The sequence below is a fragment of the Spinacia oleracea genome, chromosome 3 (assembly GCF_020520425.1).
Source record: "Spinacia oleracea cultivar Varoflay chromosome 3, BTI_SOV_V1, whole genome shotgun sequence".
In the NCBI taxonomy this organism is placed as follows: Eukaryota; Viridiplantae; Streptophyta; class Magnoliopsida; order Caryophyllales; family Amaranthaceae; genus Spinacia; species Spinacia oleracea.
The window spans coordinates 10,215,448-10,232,819 of record NC_079489.1 but is presented as its reverse complement, the minus strand read 5'-3'; the positions used below and the strand labels follow the sequence as shown (position 1 = coordinate 10,232,819).

Genomic DNA, 17,372 nt, shown 5'->3' with positions numbered 1-17,372 from the left:
ATTAATTAGTACTCCGTAGTTGATTATCCTTTTAATTTGGACGAACTCATAAATCTATATTATTAAGGCGGAGTGGTGGTAAATGTGAGTCAAAAACCCCTATACTCCTCTCTCTCATTTTGAAAACAATTGAAAAAGGCAGGGAAAATGATTGACTAAACAACTAGAGGTGTTTCAGGTTCCATATGTATAATGTGTTTCTTTTTACTATATACGGAGTATAATTCTACCCACAATATGAGTCATGCGAAAAAATCGAGCAAAGAGAACATCCAACTGGTTTGTACTTCGGAGTATATAAGAGTGATGATATAGCCAGCTTTCGGATGGAAAAACATACGGAGTATAGATTAGAACAAGGGCAATATTGGAAAAATAATATTTAAATAATATTAAGTGATTATGCATTTAGGTAAAATACTACCTGTATTTAGTACCTCCCATAATTAATTCACACCTCCAATTCATCACCCACCTTATTTTATAATTTTTTAATCAAATATCTCTACTTACTTTCCTGTTTTATTCATTTCTCTCTCTTTCATTTATTCATAAAGTAGAATCTTCTTACTTTAATAATTTCACTTACACCCAATCATTACAAGATACCAATTTTCTTAATTAATCACTAAGAAAAAATCAATCAAAATCACTATCTAAATAGGAAATTCTTAGCAATTCGATGAGGAATCCCTCCCCAATTCTAAATGAGAAGAACAAAAGGAAACGGGAGAGTAAAAAATAAAAGTGTACTCGTAAGTCGTAATCATTATTTCAAACGGATAGAGTATTTCTTGCTCCGTATCAAATTGATGCATAAAGAAGAAGCTTCCCAACAAGTCCAATTGTAACCCATGTTGGACTTTGGACATAAAGACATGAAAATAAAAACACAGTGGATGTCATAATCTCAAGGTCCCAAAATGGTTGATCCTTTGATAATTCAGTTCTGCAAGTCAAGGTCGTCGCTAAATGGTACAGAGTTGCAATCAATTCAATAGGGTACGTATGGCCTTACCCTGCAAAATATCATTACCCCCTTCAATTCCATTATATTTTCTCTTCCCTTTTCTTAATTGTCTAGAAATGTACGTAGAGACAACATGGGGACGTCTTCTAGATGACTTCAAGTCTTTGACGCGCAAACCAACCCCGTTCCTTACCATTTATTGGCTATAGCCTATAGGCAAAATAAGAGATCGGGCATTCGGGCCTCTTCGGGCCTCTTATAACGAAGTAATTTATATAATTTACTATTATATAATCTATTCAATCTTGTAAAATCTCAAATATATACGGAGTGTTTTGTATGTTTTCTAAGATAAAAGAGAAGAAATCATCTTTTTTTTTATAAAAAAAAAGGTAAAAACGAAGAAGAACAGAAATGTTAGTATGAACTACTTCCTAAGTTCCTATACTACTTCATAGCACTAAAGGTTTTCAATTTTTACCTCTTAAGTTCATATACCCACTATCACTATGTGTAATGTGACTAAATGTAGTTAGTTACCTTCATGGTTACAAAGTGCACATAAAATAAACAATTTTTTTTTTACAATAGCTAAACCCTAAAATAGCTTATGTGCAGGGCCGGTCCTGACATTTTAAGGGTCCAGGGGGAATCACGCTAAGGGGGTCTCAAGGGGGCCCTTATATATGGTGCGAGGTCTTAAAATATCCACCGTATGTACATATTACATATGGCATTTCGAGTATATTTATTTCTCCTTTAAATATTTGAACCATATTTAACAACATATATGAATATACAATGCCATAAAACAATTAGTTATGCAAAATAAAGTATACAAATAATACTTACTACGTACTACGTATTTCTTAGTGACACAATGTTTAAAAATTTGCACGTACTACGTATTTCTTAATGACACAATGTTTTAAAAAAATTGCACATAAATATTTTGTTTAGATAACCCATAAAAATAAGTCCATTTAAAGAAGAAGAGGATTAATATCAAAATAAACAGAGAAAATCAAAACGTCCAAAAAATGTTAACAAAATTTCAGCTATTGGGTTTCGAACCCCTGTTGTTTGGGAGACATTTAATAGGATTCAACCAACTAGCCACTAGCATTCTATGGTTAATATTTGTGTTTATAATTTATTTAACGTATAAGACAGTTGTATATTTTGGGGCCCTTTGTCGTCGGGGGCCCTGGGCGGCCGCCCCTCAATTCAACCCCCAGGGCCGGGCCTGCTTATGTGCTAAAAGAAAAACATAATAAACGACACTTATTTGCAATATCATGTGCCCTATTCACCTGCTCTCGATCTACCTTGATGATCACACAACATTTGAATTTAGAAGCCAAAGTCTTAATGTCCTGAACTGTCCACCAGATAGGAGTATCCTTAGCTCTCGAGTCCGATAGATTGTTGATCAGTGTTGTTGAGTCCGTAAGCACTGTGATTTCGTCCCTTCCTTTGCTAATGCACCATTGAAGAGCATGTAGGCATTGGCTTCCGCCAACCCATGCAAACCTCCACCATCCAAGTTACCATTGTTGTTACTATGGTTAATAGCCCATCCTGTGCCATCTTGTTTTGAGTTCTTCTCCCATGATCCATCAACCTGCAAAAACAATGCTAGGAAAATAGAGCTGGATCTGTCCCAATTGTACATGGTGTAAAATAAACATTTTTATGAATATGAGAAATAAATACAATATAAAATAATTACAAAAGTGAAAGAAAATTCCACCAATATGTGAGTTGAAAAGAGATAGAGAGGCATAAAGATGTCAAAAACAAATATACGTAGTAGGAAATACATTTAAAAAAAAATTGAATGATAAATGAAAAAGAGTAAAGACAAAACATGTATGTTAGTATGTTACAAGGGGTCAAGGAATTAATTGAGGGTGACATAAGTGATTAAGGGTCTTTTGCTCCTTAATCAAGGTCTCGGATTCGAGAATTGAGAATGAATTTTCATTCTCAATTGATAAGGATGCTGCCAATTGAGATACCCATGCAAACTTCGACGGGAGATTAGTCCACTATCCAAAAATAGTAGAACTCCTCATACTAAAACCAAAAAAAACAAGGGGTTAAGGAGGATCGAATCACACACTACCCTCAAATTGAGGAGCTCATAATGCACAATTTTACCGGTGGGTTGTATTGCATTTTTTTGACGGCGGTTGTATTGCATTTGATGACTTCTTATGTTCGTTCATCAATTTGCAGGCAGTATAAATATCGGCGCCCTTCCCGCGCGCCCGGCCGCCACACTCTCCGTTTAGGGCCAGGGCCGAAGCTGGCGCAAACTTAATTAAGTTGCATTAAGATGATTAAGAACCGTGATAATTTTGAAGACGAGTTGAGGTGACATGATTGACATATGAAGTACTTCCTATACTACTTCATAGCACTAAAAGTTTTCACTTTTTACCTCTTAAGTTCATATATCTACGAGGAACTATATTCCAATCTTAGATATATTTTGACAAAAATATATCAGGCCAAAATATATTAAAAAATGGTACTCATAAGTTCAAAAATGTTACTCAAAAGTTCAAAATGGTCCTAGAAGTTAAAAAATGGTACTTATAAGTTCAAAAATTGTACGAAAAAGTTCAAAAATGGTGTTCATTTCTCAAATATGGTACTCAAAAGTTTTCAAAATAATGGTACAATTACCACTTGTCCTCAGATATGTGTTTGGAGGCACATATCTGATATGGGCCTCTCCGCCCTCATATACCCACCATCACTATGAGACTTAGTTTAGTTAATTACCTTCATGGTAACGAAGTGCAAATAAAATAAACATTTTTATGAATATGAGAAATGAATAAAATATAAAATAATTACAAAAGTGAAAGAAAATTCCACCAATATGCGAGTGTAAAAGAGATAAAGAGGTATAAAGATGTCAAAAACAAATATACGTAATAGGAAATATGTTCTCTGCCTTTAATACTTGTACCGGTTTGACCATTGCGGAGTTTAAGACATTTGAGTTGACTTATTAATTTAATGGGTGTTAGTTTATAGTGGAGTATTTTTTCAATATAGTTAGTGGGAAATGTGTAAGGGTTGGGGAGTGGTGAATGGGGAAGGGTTGAATTTTTAAATGATTTTTTTGTAGGAATAGGGGTGTAAGTGGGTTAGTATGTAAGTGTGAAAAATAATATAATATTGGTAAAATTTACATTTATAGAAGCGGTGCAAGTATTAAGGGACGACCCGAAAAGGAAAGCGGTGCGAGTATTAACGGACGGAAGGAGTACATTTTAAAATAAAATGAATGATACTTGAAAAAAAGTAAAGACAAAAACATGTCTGTTAGGCCCTGTTCTTTTTGGCTTAATTTCAGCTTCAAGACTTATTTGGCAGTTCAGTTCAGTTCAGTTCAGTTCAGTTCAGGAGCATTCAGTTCAGTTCAGTTCAGTTCAGTTCAGTTCAGGAGCATTAAATTCAGTTCAGTTTAATTCAATTCAATTCATTTTAATTTAATTTAATTTAATTTATTTTAATAATAAATTATTATTATGATATATTATTATTATTATTAATTATATTATTATTAATATTAATATTAATTATATTATTATTTACATTATTGTATTACTTATTATTTATATTTATATTATTATATTACGTAGTATTATATTACTTATTATTTATACTTATATTATTATATTACTTATTATTATTATTATTATTATTATTATTATTATTTATAACTAAATATTTATTAATAATTAATATAATTTATTATTATTTTTATTAATTAGTATTATTTATTATTTATTATTTATTATTTATTATTTATTATTTATTATTTATTATTTATTATTTATTATTTATTATTTATTATTTATTATTTATTATTTATTATTTATTATTTATTATTTATTATTTATTATTTATTATTTATTATTTATTATTTATTATTTATTATTTATTATTTATTATTTATTATTTATTATTTATTATTTATTATTTATTATTTATTATTTATTATTATTATTTATTATTATTATTTATTATTTATTATTTATTATTTATTATTTATTATTTATTATTTATTATTTATTATTTATTATTTATTATTTATTATTTATTATTTATTATTTATTATTTATTATTTATTATTTATTATTTATTATTTATTATTTATTATTTATTATTTATTATTTATTATTTATTATTTATTATTTATTATTTATTATTTATTATTTATTATTTATTATTTATTATTTATTATTTATTATTTATTTATTATTTATTATTTATTATTTATTATTTATTATTTATTATTTATTATTTATTATTTATTATTTATTATTTATTATTTATTATTTATTATTTATTATTTATTATTTATTATTTATTATTATTTATTATTTATTATTTATTATTTATTATTTATTATTTATTATTTATTATTATTTATTATTTATTATTTATTATTTATTATTTATTATTTATTATTTATTATTTATTATTTATTATTTATTATTTATTATTTTTATTTATTATTTTTATTTTTATTATTTTTTATTTATTATTTATTATTCATTATTCATTATTCATTATTCATTATTTATTATTTATTATTTATTATTTATTATTTATTTCGGTAATATATTCTGTTAAGTAAAGTTCAGTTCAATTCAGTTAAGTTAAGTTCAGTTCAGTTCAGTTCAGTTCAGTTCAGGAGCATTCAGTTCAGTTCAGTTCAGTTCAGTTCAGTTCAGTTCAGCTTTAAAGAACAGGGCCTTAGTCTATTACAAGGGGTCAAGGAGGATCGAATGACGCACTACCCTCAAATTGAGGAGCTCATAATGCACAATTTACCGTTGGGTTGTATTGCATTTTTTTTTGATGCATTTGATGACTTCTTATGTTCATTAATTTGCGGGCAATATAAATTCTGGGCCCCCTTGCCTAGGCCCAGGGTCGAAGCTGACGCAAACTTAATTAAGTTGCATTAAGATGATTAAGAACCGTGATAATTATGAAAAGATAGACGAGTTGAAGTGACATAATTGACATATGAACTTGAAACTCATGTTTCCTCCGGCTATTATGCACCCAAGTGGACTTAGAAGTTAGAACTAGGTCTCCAGGTGCACTTATTTGATATGTTTCGCACAAAAATACTTTTACTCTTTTAGGTGCACCTATATGCATATAAGAATTTGCGGATCTCCCTATCATTTCTCGGTGTTTTATGTTCTCGTTCATTTTCACACAAAACTTAAGATTGTTGCCTAACTACAAGGAAGTGAAGAAACCAAGGTAAACAACCAATTTGTTTACGACAAACGCAAACTTAATTAGGTTGCATTAAGATGATTACAAATATGGGATATATGAATGCAGTAGATATTAAGACAATCAAGAACCATGATAATTACGAACAGATAAAGACTTTATGACATATATGAACTTGAAACTCACATTTCCATTTTTGCTCTATTTGACTTCCATGTCTTATTTGTTTTCCTTTTCTACCACATTCCTATAAAATTTAACACCATTTTTTTCCTATAATTTTGGTCAGCGCAAGTTTAAGACTTGTAGTACCATACCAGGATGATATCAGCAAGGTTTAGCACTTAAGTACTTAACACATGACACTTCAGAAAACTGAACTGCACAATATATAATTAGCGTTACATTGGTAAAATTACTCCAAGAGTAGCCTAACATCTCCTCAACTGAATGCAGTATACGAAAATTTAAAACTTGTGATTTTCGCGGTAGCCAATAGCAGCAACATCACCTAAAAATGCTTATTTATAATGCAAACACACTTCAGAGTGCAACCTCTTTTTCCTAGCATTAGAATCTCAAAACGGGGGAGAAAAATACACTATTTATACCAAGTTTCTATAACCAAAAAAAATAATAAAAATAAAAATGCAACAAAATCATTCTTAAACTGGAACAGTTCTGTTATCAACTCCAGCAGTCTGATACTCGTCTTCAGACTGATCCTCATTCTCGCCAGACATTTCTTCTAATGAAATTCCATTAGCTTCAGGCACAAGGAAGGTAGCAAAGAATCCAAGTGCACAAATTCCACCCAATATCATCAGAGAATTCTTAACTCCAATACCAGGAGGGTACCCTGCATCAGTCTTTGTTGCATCAGGTGACTGGGCCAAGTACAAGAACCCGAATGCCCCGATAATAGCACCGGCTTTCCCTGCTGCAGCTGATATTCCATGGCAAGTGGACCTCAACCGGGCTGGGAAGATCTCAGCAGGTACCACGAAAGTTGTAGCATTGGGCCCGAAGTTGGCGAAAAAGAAAGTGAAAGCATACATGACAACAAACCCAATATGGTTTCCTGGTTTGGTCCAGTGGTTGTAAGGGATGGCAAGGCCAAACATGAACCCAGTCATAAAGAGGAATCCCATCAATTGAATGAAGAAACGACCTAAGATGTCGATGAATGCGACAGTGAACCAGTAACCTGGGACAGTTCCACAAAGGGAGACTAATGTTTGGGCTCTAGCCACCATGTAGACTTCCTGAACTGCGCTCATTGTCTGAGCTTTTGGTAGCCATCCTACTGCGGTGAAGATGTCTTTTTGGAAGAGATTGTTGCTGTAGAATGCGATGTCTAGTAAGAACCAGCAGAGGGCTGTTCCTAACAAGTGAAGTCCATGTCTCTTCATGAATTGCTTTGAGAATAAACCAAATTGGTTCTTTTTCTTTTCCACTACTGCTTTTTCTTGGTCTTCCTGGATTTCTACTTGTAATACCTTTCAAACAAAAACAAAACCAAGAAAATTAGTGTTAGACTTGCTCATATAGTCACATGTAATGTAGAGCTGAAATCAACATTAGCCGGCCCGCCCCAACCCAAAATTTAGCGGGGTTTGGGCAAAATATTTAGCACCCGGCCCGAATTTTAAAAAATTGGCGGATTTTGGGCAACATAAAACTATACTTTTAATTATAAATTTGGCCCGACCCTAAATGACCCCAAAAAAACAGGTTTTGGGCACACAAAATCGGCCCAAACCAGCCCGATATAATGATATTTAAGGCCGGTCCCAGCCCTAATCAACGGGGTTTTGGCAGAATGTTTAGGCCCGGTCCAAAATTTTTTAAAACACGCAAAACTAACTTTTAGTAATAAATTTGGACCGCGTAAAATAGCCTGAAAAACCCACTATTTTGACCCGAAATAGCGGGTTTTGGCACACGAAATTGGCCCAAAGCTGGCCCATACCGACATAATGGGCATATTTTAAGGTCCTGGCCTGGCCCGCCCCGAACCCGGCACACCTTTAATGGGGTCTAGTCATGTGTAAATCTATTATACTTAAATAACTTATAGTGAAAGAATGAATGAGCCATGTATTTATTACCTTGGACATGTCTGCGGCGGCCTGTTTAGCATTATTGGCAACAAGAGCAGTGTAACGAGCAGTTTCAGGCATCTTCATACGCCAATAGTAAGTCATAACAGCAGGAATGGCACCAAACATGAGGATAATCCTCCACACATAGTCAGCTTGTGGAACCAATGAAGCAGCTGCATTAACCTCATAGGAGGGAGCAGGGAATGCAGCCTTAAAGGCACTCGCAACAATAAGAGCAAAAATACCACCAGTCAAGTTTCCAAACCCTTGCATAGCAAAAACTGCAGCAATAAACGCTCCACGGGTCTTCTTATTCGAATACTCAGACATAATCGTTGCAGAAAGTGGGTAATCTCCACCAATACCAAACCCGAGCCAAAACCGAAAGAAGCAAAGGGTTGCCATTACACTTTTAGGCTCATTCCCAAAGGAAAGACCTGAAGCTAATGAACATACAACCATCATCATTAGGGTCATACCATATACCTTTTTCCGACCCATTTTGTCACCGAGCCACCCGAAGAAGAGCTGTCCTGAGAGAGTCCCGCAGAAGGCGACACCATTGACAGCAGCTGAGACATTAGGAGGTAATGTCCCTGGTTTAAGTGAACCAGGATGAGTGTAGTAAATTCGACCGAGGAGTTTCGTGACTAAGGAAATGCTGAATAGATCATAGGCATCTGTGAAGAAACCCATTCCAGCAATGACGATTGCAGTGAAGTGATACCATTGTGTTTTTGCTACATCAAGTGCATTCAGCACTTTTAGCTGTTCTTGTGGCATTTTTAAGTCAAGCCTGAAACAGAGGACAAAAACAGGGGAGGGAGACCCTTATTAAATTAGTAACATTTATTTAATAAGAACTATATATGTTTAAGTAATAGTAATTAATCTGAACAAGCCAACTAAGTAGTATGATGCAACATGTTAGTTGGATTATTCAATTATTTATTCGTAGATTGACAAAATTAAGGACAAATTATTCAAACAGGTCCACTTCAAAATGAAAGATATTCAAAACAGGTTGAATACTGGAGTCATGAAGCTGAATATTCAAAGATGGTGACTTTTTGTTATTGTTGTTGTGATGAGTAATTCCAAAGTCATGTGAACTGATTTTTTTTTTTAAGTGCAGCTACTTAAATCATGTGTTTGGGACGATACAAATGGTCAAACAATTTATAAAGCCTTGCAAAAAATAGCCAATAAGATGGCAACTTATTTTAGTCAAAGAGACTATATAGTGTAACCAAATCAAATTAAAATTGTTACTACATTTGGTTAGCAAAGACTAATGCTGCGTTCTATTTACCTGATTTTCACCTATTTTTCCTGAACTTATCTGAACTTAACCGAACTTATTTTAGTTATAAATTTTGAACAGAACAGGGCCTAAAGAGTAGAACTATAAAAGGGTGCTATATGATATGGCAAAATTAAATAAGCTATTTTAGAAACATAGAGTATTAATTTTCCTAATTAAGAAGCAAGTGCATCATAATTAAAGGCCAAAACAAAAGGAAATAATCCGTCTAAATAAAACTGCAAACATAATGGTGCAGATGAGATTCGATCACAAAAATACACCCCATGAGAAAATCTTTAGGAATTACAGCAAGTGATGAACTGAATTTTACAAATTGAAATTGAAATTGAAATTACGAAGATTAATAAATTAATAAAAATGAAGTATAATAAATTAAAAAGAGAATCTGTAAAAAGAAACACAAAAAGTAAAAAGGGGAAATTTTGTGATCCAACCCCACCAACGAGTTCCACAAATAATGGAATGGAAGTCCGAGGAAACCTCGCAAACAACTTTTTGACACTTTCCAATCCCATGCAAAAGATCATTCACTCTAAAACATCCAGATTTTGTTTTTTTTCCATTTTTTTTAAATTTCTAAATTAAATAATACGGAGTAACTCAGAAATCTGCTAAACCACTAAAAACACAAAACTCAGAAAACAACAAAAAGATAATTACAGGGTTTTTTCTTGTCATTATCCATCTGGGTTTTCCCGTAATCTTCCAATAATTCTTCCATTAATTAATTAGGTTAACTATAAAATCTCACACAATTTTCCCCTTTCAAAAAAAATAAAAATAAAATCAAGATTATATTATGAAAGAATATTCAACGCAGCATGTGACGAGTGATGCAATCCCTAAATTCAACCAGGAAAAAAGAATGCAAACTAATTTGAAGATTTAACATCAATTACGACTCCATAAATCATAATAAAATCATAATCTTGACTCCCAAATTACTAATAATAGCGTAAAATGATGAACAAATTGCATTAATAAATTCGTAATCATATAAATATAAATAAATCTTAAATGCTATTTCTATCTTTAGTGACGAATATCGAAAATATGTAGTCGACCCCGTAAATGATAACATAACATACCTCGAGTTTATTGATTTAATTTCACTGGTAACTCTAATCGATATTGTTCTTCAGATGAATGTTTGGAGAGAGAAAGAATGGAGAGTAGGAGAGAGAAAGAATGAGAGTGAGGAAGAGAGGTGAATGAAGGTGCCGTATTTAACTGCAATCGAAGAAGGGGGATGCTATGCTAGTAGTGTGGGTCCCACTTTTTCATAATTTAATCTTTGACTTTCACACGCTCACACTAATCAATCCTGATTCTAAATTATTTACCGTTTGGTTAAACAAATTAGAGAGTAGTTTCAGTTAATCAGGGAAGGTATCTTTGGGTAGAAAAAAGAGTATATTCTAAATTATGTTCTTTTTGTTGTGTTTCTTTCTTGTTTCGTTAATTTAATTCAGTTAATCTAAAATTCTAAATTCTACTTTTTCAGCTCCTTTTTATTGAATTTTATTTGTTTCTTTATCTTTTTGATTTACAGAGTCAGCGCATGCCGCAATAGTATGGAGTAATTATCTCTTTCTACTTACCCACCTCTTTACTTCTCAATGCAATCGGCCGATTTTAGGTCTTGTGATTATCAAGTCATGTTGTATTAATGTATTGTTGTGTACTTGGAACACCTTAGAAGAAAAAAAAAAAAATGTTCAGATAAGTTTTTTTTCTTTTTTTTTTTTGGTGAAGTTAGATAAGTTAAAAAAAAGTAAATTCGTGAAAGATAAGGGTTATCCTGTTTTACATCTAAAATAAATTTTGATAAATTTAAATAAATTCAATTAACTTTGGGAACAATAAATGAAAATTAAGTGAATAAAATGCACCATAAGAATTGTGTATGAGCCAATCTAGGATGTCGGTCGTCCAAGCCCATTATGAAATTGGCCTAAGATGACATGAGCCCAATGTAAGCCCGATGCAAGCTTTATGAGAGACATGTTGATGGGCCATAGGTCCTCTATGAACATTGTTTTAGTACATTAGCGTAACATCGGCATGAGCACGATGGGCCAGCATGCGCGCATATTGGATACCAAGAAATAAAAAAGTAATAATTATTAACGGGTCAGTTGGCACGCCATGACCCAACGAGTGGGTCGTGCACAAACCTCGTTTATGAAAGACGGGAACGAGCCCGACAAGTCACAACTTCTCCTCGGCCGGATTTTGACACGACCGGTTGTAACACGAGACACCCTGGCCCAACACACTACTACAAAAATGGGCAAAGAGACCCTTAGCAAAAGACCCGTTGGTCAATATAACGGCTCTCTTTGATTTAGGAGATCTAATATGATAGATAACGGGTCTCTTATGAGTCAAAAGACCCATTTCAAGTTAGAGGGAAAAAGACAAGAGACCCGTTATCTTAATTAAAGGGTCTCTAGTGTATAAAAAAGGCCACTTTTTTTCCGTTAAAATAAAATAAAAAATACGAGAGACCCTTCATTTAACTAAAGGGGTCTCTTATATATCACAGGACCCACCTTCCGGCTCCCTCTCATACAAAATAAAGAAAAAAAGATACCGAAAGATCCGTCGTTTTACACAACGGGTCTCTACTTTCATTTGTCATTTGTCCCCCAAAACGGCCAAACCTTCTTCTCTCGATTCAATCTAGGTTTCAGGGCAATGAAACCATTGGCGAACTCATGGACAAACTCACCACCACCGGCGAATTGTACTACCATCGGACAACCACGCTACCATTGGCGACCTCACCATTGTTCCTAACGAACTACAGATTTAGGGTTTTTTTTTCTCAGCACTCTCTTCTTCTCTTTAATTTTTGTTTTGAATTTCTGAATATCTTGTGGGTTTATTCGATTTTTGATTTCAATTTTTGATTTCTGCTACAAGTTAGGGCTTTTTTCTTCTGAAATTTTCTACTTCATTTTCAACTACGAATTTAGGTTTCCCCCTCTGAATTTCTGAAATTTCAGTTGCTGCAATTTTGTGTTAATGTTCATGTAATTGCAGTTTTTGGTTACGTTTTCCAGTTTCACGGGAAAGTATGAATTTGACCTTGTCATGTTTGCACACTTGTTCTATACGGGGACATTTTTTCCCCCAAGGTTGTTGTAAATGGTAATCGGTTAAAATGGAAGTAGATTAGCAATATGTTTCTGGGGAATATGTTATTTGTTGTACAGACTGCAGAAGGCTTGATCTGTTCCTCTTCTCCTTTCCCCACCCTCCCCAATAAGATGAAAAAAAGAGTCGAATGAGAAAGAGTATTGGCTTTGGATAGACTGAATAAGTTGCTGGTGTGCTTGTCCTCCTTCTTTTATTTTCTCTTTTTTTTACAATATTGAGCTTTGACTTTCATTTGTCTTCTTTGAGATGATGTGATAGTCTTTTGTTGTGGCAATGGCCAAAAATATGTGCTCATTGTTGAGATGCAATTCCTTGTCCATTTTTATCTAATTGGTTAAAATGTGTTGTATGATTTTTGTTTAGTTGTTTGGTACCGTGTTTTTCTGTTGGAATGTGTCGGGAAGACATTTTGGCATTGCTAAGTTCAAACACTGTCAGATATGGGTGGTGATGTTACTTCATTTTTATCTGCAGGTGAATCAGCAGCTGAGCGTGATTTATTTTGCTCGTCAGTCAAATCCTTTGGCTCCTCAACTCTCTCAGAGATATTGTTCTCTTTCTATTTTTTTCCGTCATCTTGGGACCTAATACCAGACACAACGTCGGCTTCAGAATTAGTGCCACCAGAACAACGGCTAGATGAGTTCAATTCGGAAGCGGTCTCAGAACCGTCCCCACCATATTCAGAAAGTTGTCCAACATTATCAAGTTTTTCATCAGTATTCTGAAAATTATTTGAACTTTTTGTCAATCCTTTATCATCGTGAATTTTATGATATTTAACTGTCTTATCATCTTATGTGCTTCGTGTTTCTTTTTGACATATAAGCAGTTTGGGACTTCTGCAGTTTGGGACATTCGTGGTCTACAACATCACACTCTATTTATCTTCTATTGCTGTATTTTGGGTCATGAAACAGTTTAATTCTGTAAAAAAGAAGTTAGTTTAATTCATTCACTATTGATGATATCCTTGTGTCTAATTGCAGAATGGAGGATGGGGATTTCCCTAGCACTAGCTTACTAGTCCAAGTATTTGCGCTTGCAAGGGGTGACAAATTCTTGCCCTTGGAAGTTTTGCCCTCCACCAGGATACCAAAGGAAGACGAAGGCGGACAACACTGCCTTGCTAAAAAAGGTTAATACCAATGCTCTTTCAATTGGCTGTGATCCATTATGTATGTTCATGTGACGCAAATCATAATGATAGACTATGTGCTGCTATGGAACTTGTTGCTTGGTACTTATTCCACATTGGTTTCTGTTTGTGGGGTTGGGGGAGAGAATAGTGTAGCACAAATGCCACTTGAAGGATTCATACTCTGTTCATTTTCGCAGGATAGGGAACATAGATTTATTATACTATTACAAAGGTCTCCTAAAATGAAATGATTCTTGATTTATTACTCATTTAGGACTTAGTTAAGAAATTGGAATCACCGTACACCTCTCAATTCTGCATCTTCCGTGATCATGACCATGATTAGATATAGATGCTAATTCTCTAAGTTTTCTTATGACTTTGCTATAAAACCCTTGGCCGTGACACATATAACATTTTACCGATTTTCTCTTGCATAGTACCTATTGTTATGACATCTTCTGTTTCCCATTTGGGATCTTGATAGATTCTGACCTTGACACCTGAGTTGTTATAGAGAATGCCGGTTTTTGTCCCTGTTTCTCATTGTTTTTCCCTCCGTGGATTATTGTCTTAAAAGTAGAGGATAATGCTTGAATGCAGTACGTTGTGGTTTAATTAAATAGTGGCAGTGGAGTTATGAGTCCTGGTCACTTATTTGTTTATATGTTACCAGGTTATCTTATTTTTGCAATGTAGAGGTTGAACTTTGACTAATTAGTTGTATGAAAGTGTACTCCAATCACGAATTGTAAAAGAGTAAATATCTCAATAGAATCATCTTTAGGAATCTAAGTTGCAAATGATGACTGGTTGAAAATGGCAATCCATATACAATTTGTGATTTCTCTATAAACAATCCGCCTTTCATTGCAAAGGTTCCATATTAGTTGAATATTTACTGGGATCATATGGTAGAGTAATAAAAGCGTGTCCTTATAGTTTGTATTTACATAAGGTTCCCAACTTCTTTTGAACTTGGAGATCGAATTTTTGGTACTTTTATTTTGGATCTTCGACATGTAAGCCAAAATTAGGTTTTGAACTCGTGTCAAGAAATATTTTTGATATATATTCTAAATTTCATGCCAAGTATTTCCAGACTTGATATGCTATTCATTAGGGAACTTAAACTGGACTAAATATTCAATGTGCTTGAGCATAAAAACTCTTCACTTGTCAATTTGTCTTGCATCAGGTACAAAACCTTTTTTCCCTATTTGATCCACTTAAACCACCATTTTAGTATTAATAAATTTACCTCCCTTTACAAGTTGCTAGTGTGTGCATAGTTTTTGAAAGGGTCCTCATGAATTGATTGTATTACCTAATGTAGTGCTTAGATCTCAAATTTGCACGATGAGCAAAGGTTTAACGAGCCAACTCGTGTGTAAGTTCTTAAATGTGTTTTAAACAGTAAACTTCCCTACAATGCAATCCTTATCCTATGTTTTAGTTTAGGTTTAGTCCATATTGGTTTATATTACAAAAGCTGTGAAACATGTGCTGGCTGACTTATCATTTGTCATAAGACGTCCTAGAAGAAGAAATAGACAGTCTTGCCCCGAGGAGTCAACTCTAAATTTTTATTGCAATCCTTATCCTATGAAAACAAGAAAAAGACTCAAAATCATCCCTCAACCGATTATTATCATCATGGACTAACATAAGTGGTGATAGTCCCTCAGACCTGCTCTTCAAACTCCTGACTACATTTGATGCATCACATTCCACCATGATGTTGTTCAAGCTCAACCCTTTAGCAATCATCAGGCCGTACCGTACAGCAGCAGCAGCTTCTGCTAGCTCAACCTCCCATCTTGCACTTATCTTACGGACAACAGCAGCTACCACTCGTCTAAAGCCACAACCTTTTTTGTCATAGCAGCAGCAGATTCATATTAGCTGGAGGTTATTCTTGTTGTTGGTTGATTGTGTTGCTTGCCTTATGTCATAGGATCTTATTAATAGGTTGATTCTGGATTATTGTTTTTCTTTCGTAGATGCTCCTGTTTTTCTGTTTAGAGTAAGATGTTGGACATGAGTTGTCCTTGATGGTGTAGATGCTCTTGTTTTCTTTTTTTTAGGATAATATAAGATTCTTTATGTGGTCTTAGGAGCATAAACAGATTCAGGTTTATGGTTTGATAATTTGATGATTTGATGATTTGAAAGGACAATAAGGAATCAAAGTAAGGCCCTTTATAATCTGGTGTGGGACGATAAGCAGATCAGTGTTAGTTGGTCGGGTGCTTGGAAATTGTGAAATGCAACTGTGGTAGACTTGAAGATGTTGAAATTGTGCTATCCCCCAGGCCTATCACAGTTGCACATAGTATGCTTCGTTCTGAGCTGCATGACTGCATGTGTACAGTGACTGCATGACTTCTTGTATCTATCTTTGTAGCTTCACAGTTTCATACAATATTCTAGGCATCGACTCCGAAACTTGATTTGATTGGCTGCAAGTATAGATGATATTGCAAATGTCATTTCTGATAGAAGGCAAATCTCATAAGTGCAAAATGCTTTCCTATAATGAACTATGCATTTGCTAGAACTATGCGTTTACTAAAATACTAATTATGTTACTTATTTACAGTTTCTCACGAAACCTATTTACAGAAAATGTTTGATGAGGTTAGAGACATGTGGTTCGAGTATTTTCTCAAGCAAGAATCAAATGAAGAAAACAAAGATGACGGTATGGAAATAACTCCATGAGTTTTGATTGGCAAATCGGTGTGAATATATGATTAGATTTTAGAACGTACTTTTTATTTTACGTTTTTGGAAATTACAATTAATGTAAAGTTGCGTTTTGTACATTATTTTTGGTAAATATATTTTTTGGTAATATGGACTATTATGGAATGTTTATTGAGTTATTATAAAATATTACAGCAGCAGGTGGTTTGATACAATCGGTGAATGAAAAAAGTACAGGTTATTAGCATGTAAAGATTACAGCAGGTTTAGCATGTAAAAATTACAATTGTTAAATTATAAAAAAAATATTACAGCAGCAGGTTTACTGAATTAATGTTTAAAAAAAAAAAAAACATACATGAAAAGAGACCCGTTATTCGTAAAAAGGGCTCTCTAGGCATAATACTAAAAAGTTCAAAGAGACCCCATATCTTACATATGGGGTCTGAGCTTATTAGAAACGAAATTAATAAAAAAAATCAAAGAGACCCCATATCTTATATATGGGGTCTGAGCTTATTAATAAATAAATTAATAAAAGAATCAAAGAGACCCCATATCTTACATATGGGGTCTGAATATTTTTAATAATCAGGCTACGTAAGAGACCCCTTTTCTTACATGAAGGGTCTCCAACTTTTAACAAACAGACCCCATTTCTAAGAGGGGGTCTCT

General features: G+C 33.5%; 1 protein-coding gene across 1 annotated transcript; it reads right to left on the bottom strand.

The window, feature by feature from the left end:
- Nucleotides 1–6,757: 6,757 nt before the first annotated feature.
- LOC110802002 (probable inorganic phosphate transporter 1-4) lies at nt 6,758–10,929 on the bottom strand. The gene is made up of 3 exons (XM_022007428.2): nt 10,771–10,929; nt 8,362–9,151; nt 6,758–7,749 (listed from the first exon to the last, which is right to left on the bottom strand). Exons 2-3 carry the CDS (start codon nt 9,136–9,138, stop codon nt 6,916–6,918), a joined length of 1,611 nt encoding a protein of 536 aa, XP_021863120.1. The 5' UTR covers nt 9,139–9,151; nt 10,771–10,929; the 3' UTR covers nt 6,758–6,915.
- Nucleotides 10,930–17,372: the final 6,443 nt, after the last annotated feature.

Bases quoted from the DNA above. Each gene is read 5' to 3' on its own strand.
- LOC110802002 (XM_022007428.2), bottom strand. From the start codon at position 9,138: ATGCCACAAGAACAGCTAAAAGTGCTGAATGCACTTGATGTAGCAAAA. The intron at 7,750-8,361 runs GTAATAAATACA...TTTGTTTGAAAG, and splicing joins CCGCCGCAGACATGTCCAAG to GTATTACAAGTAGAAATCCA.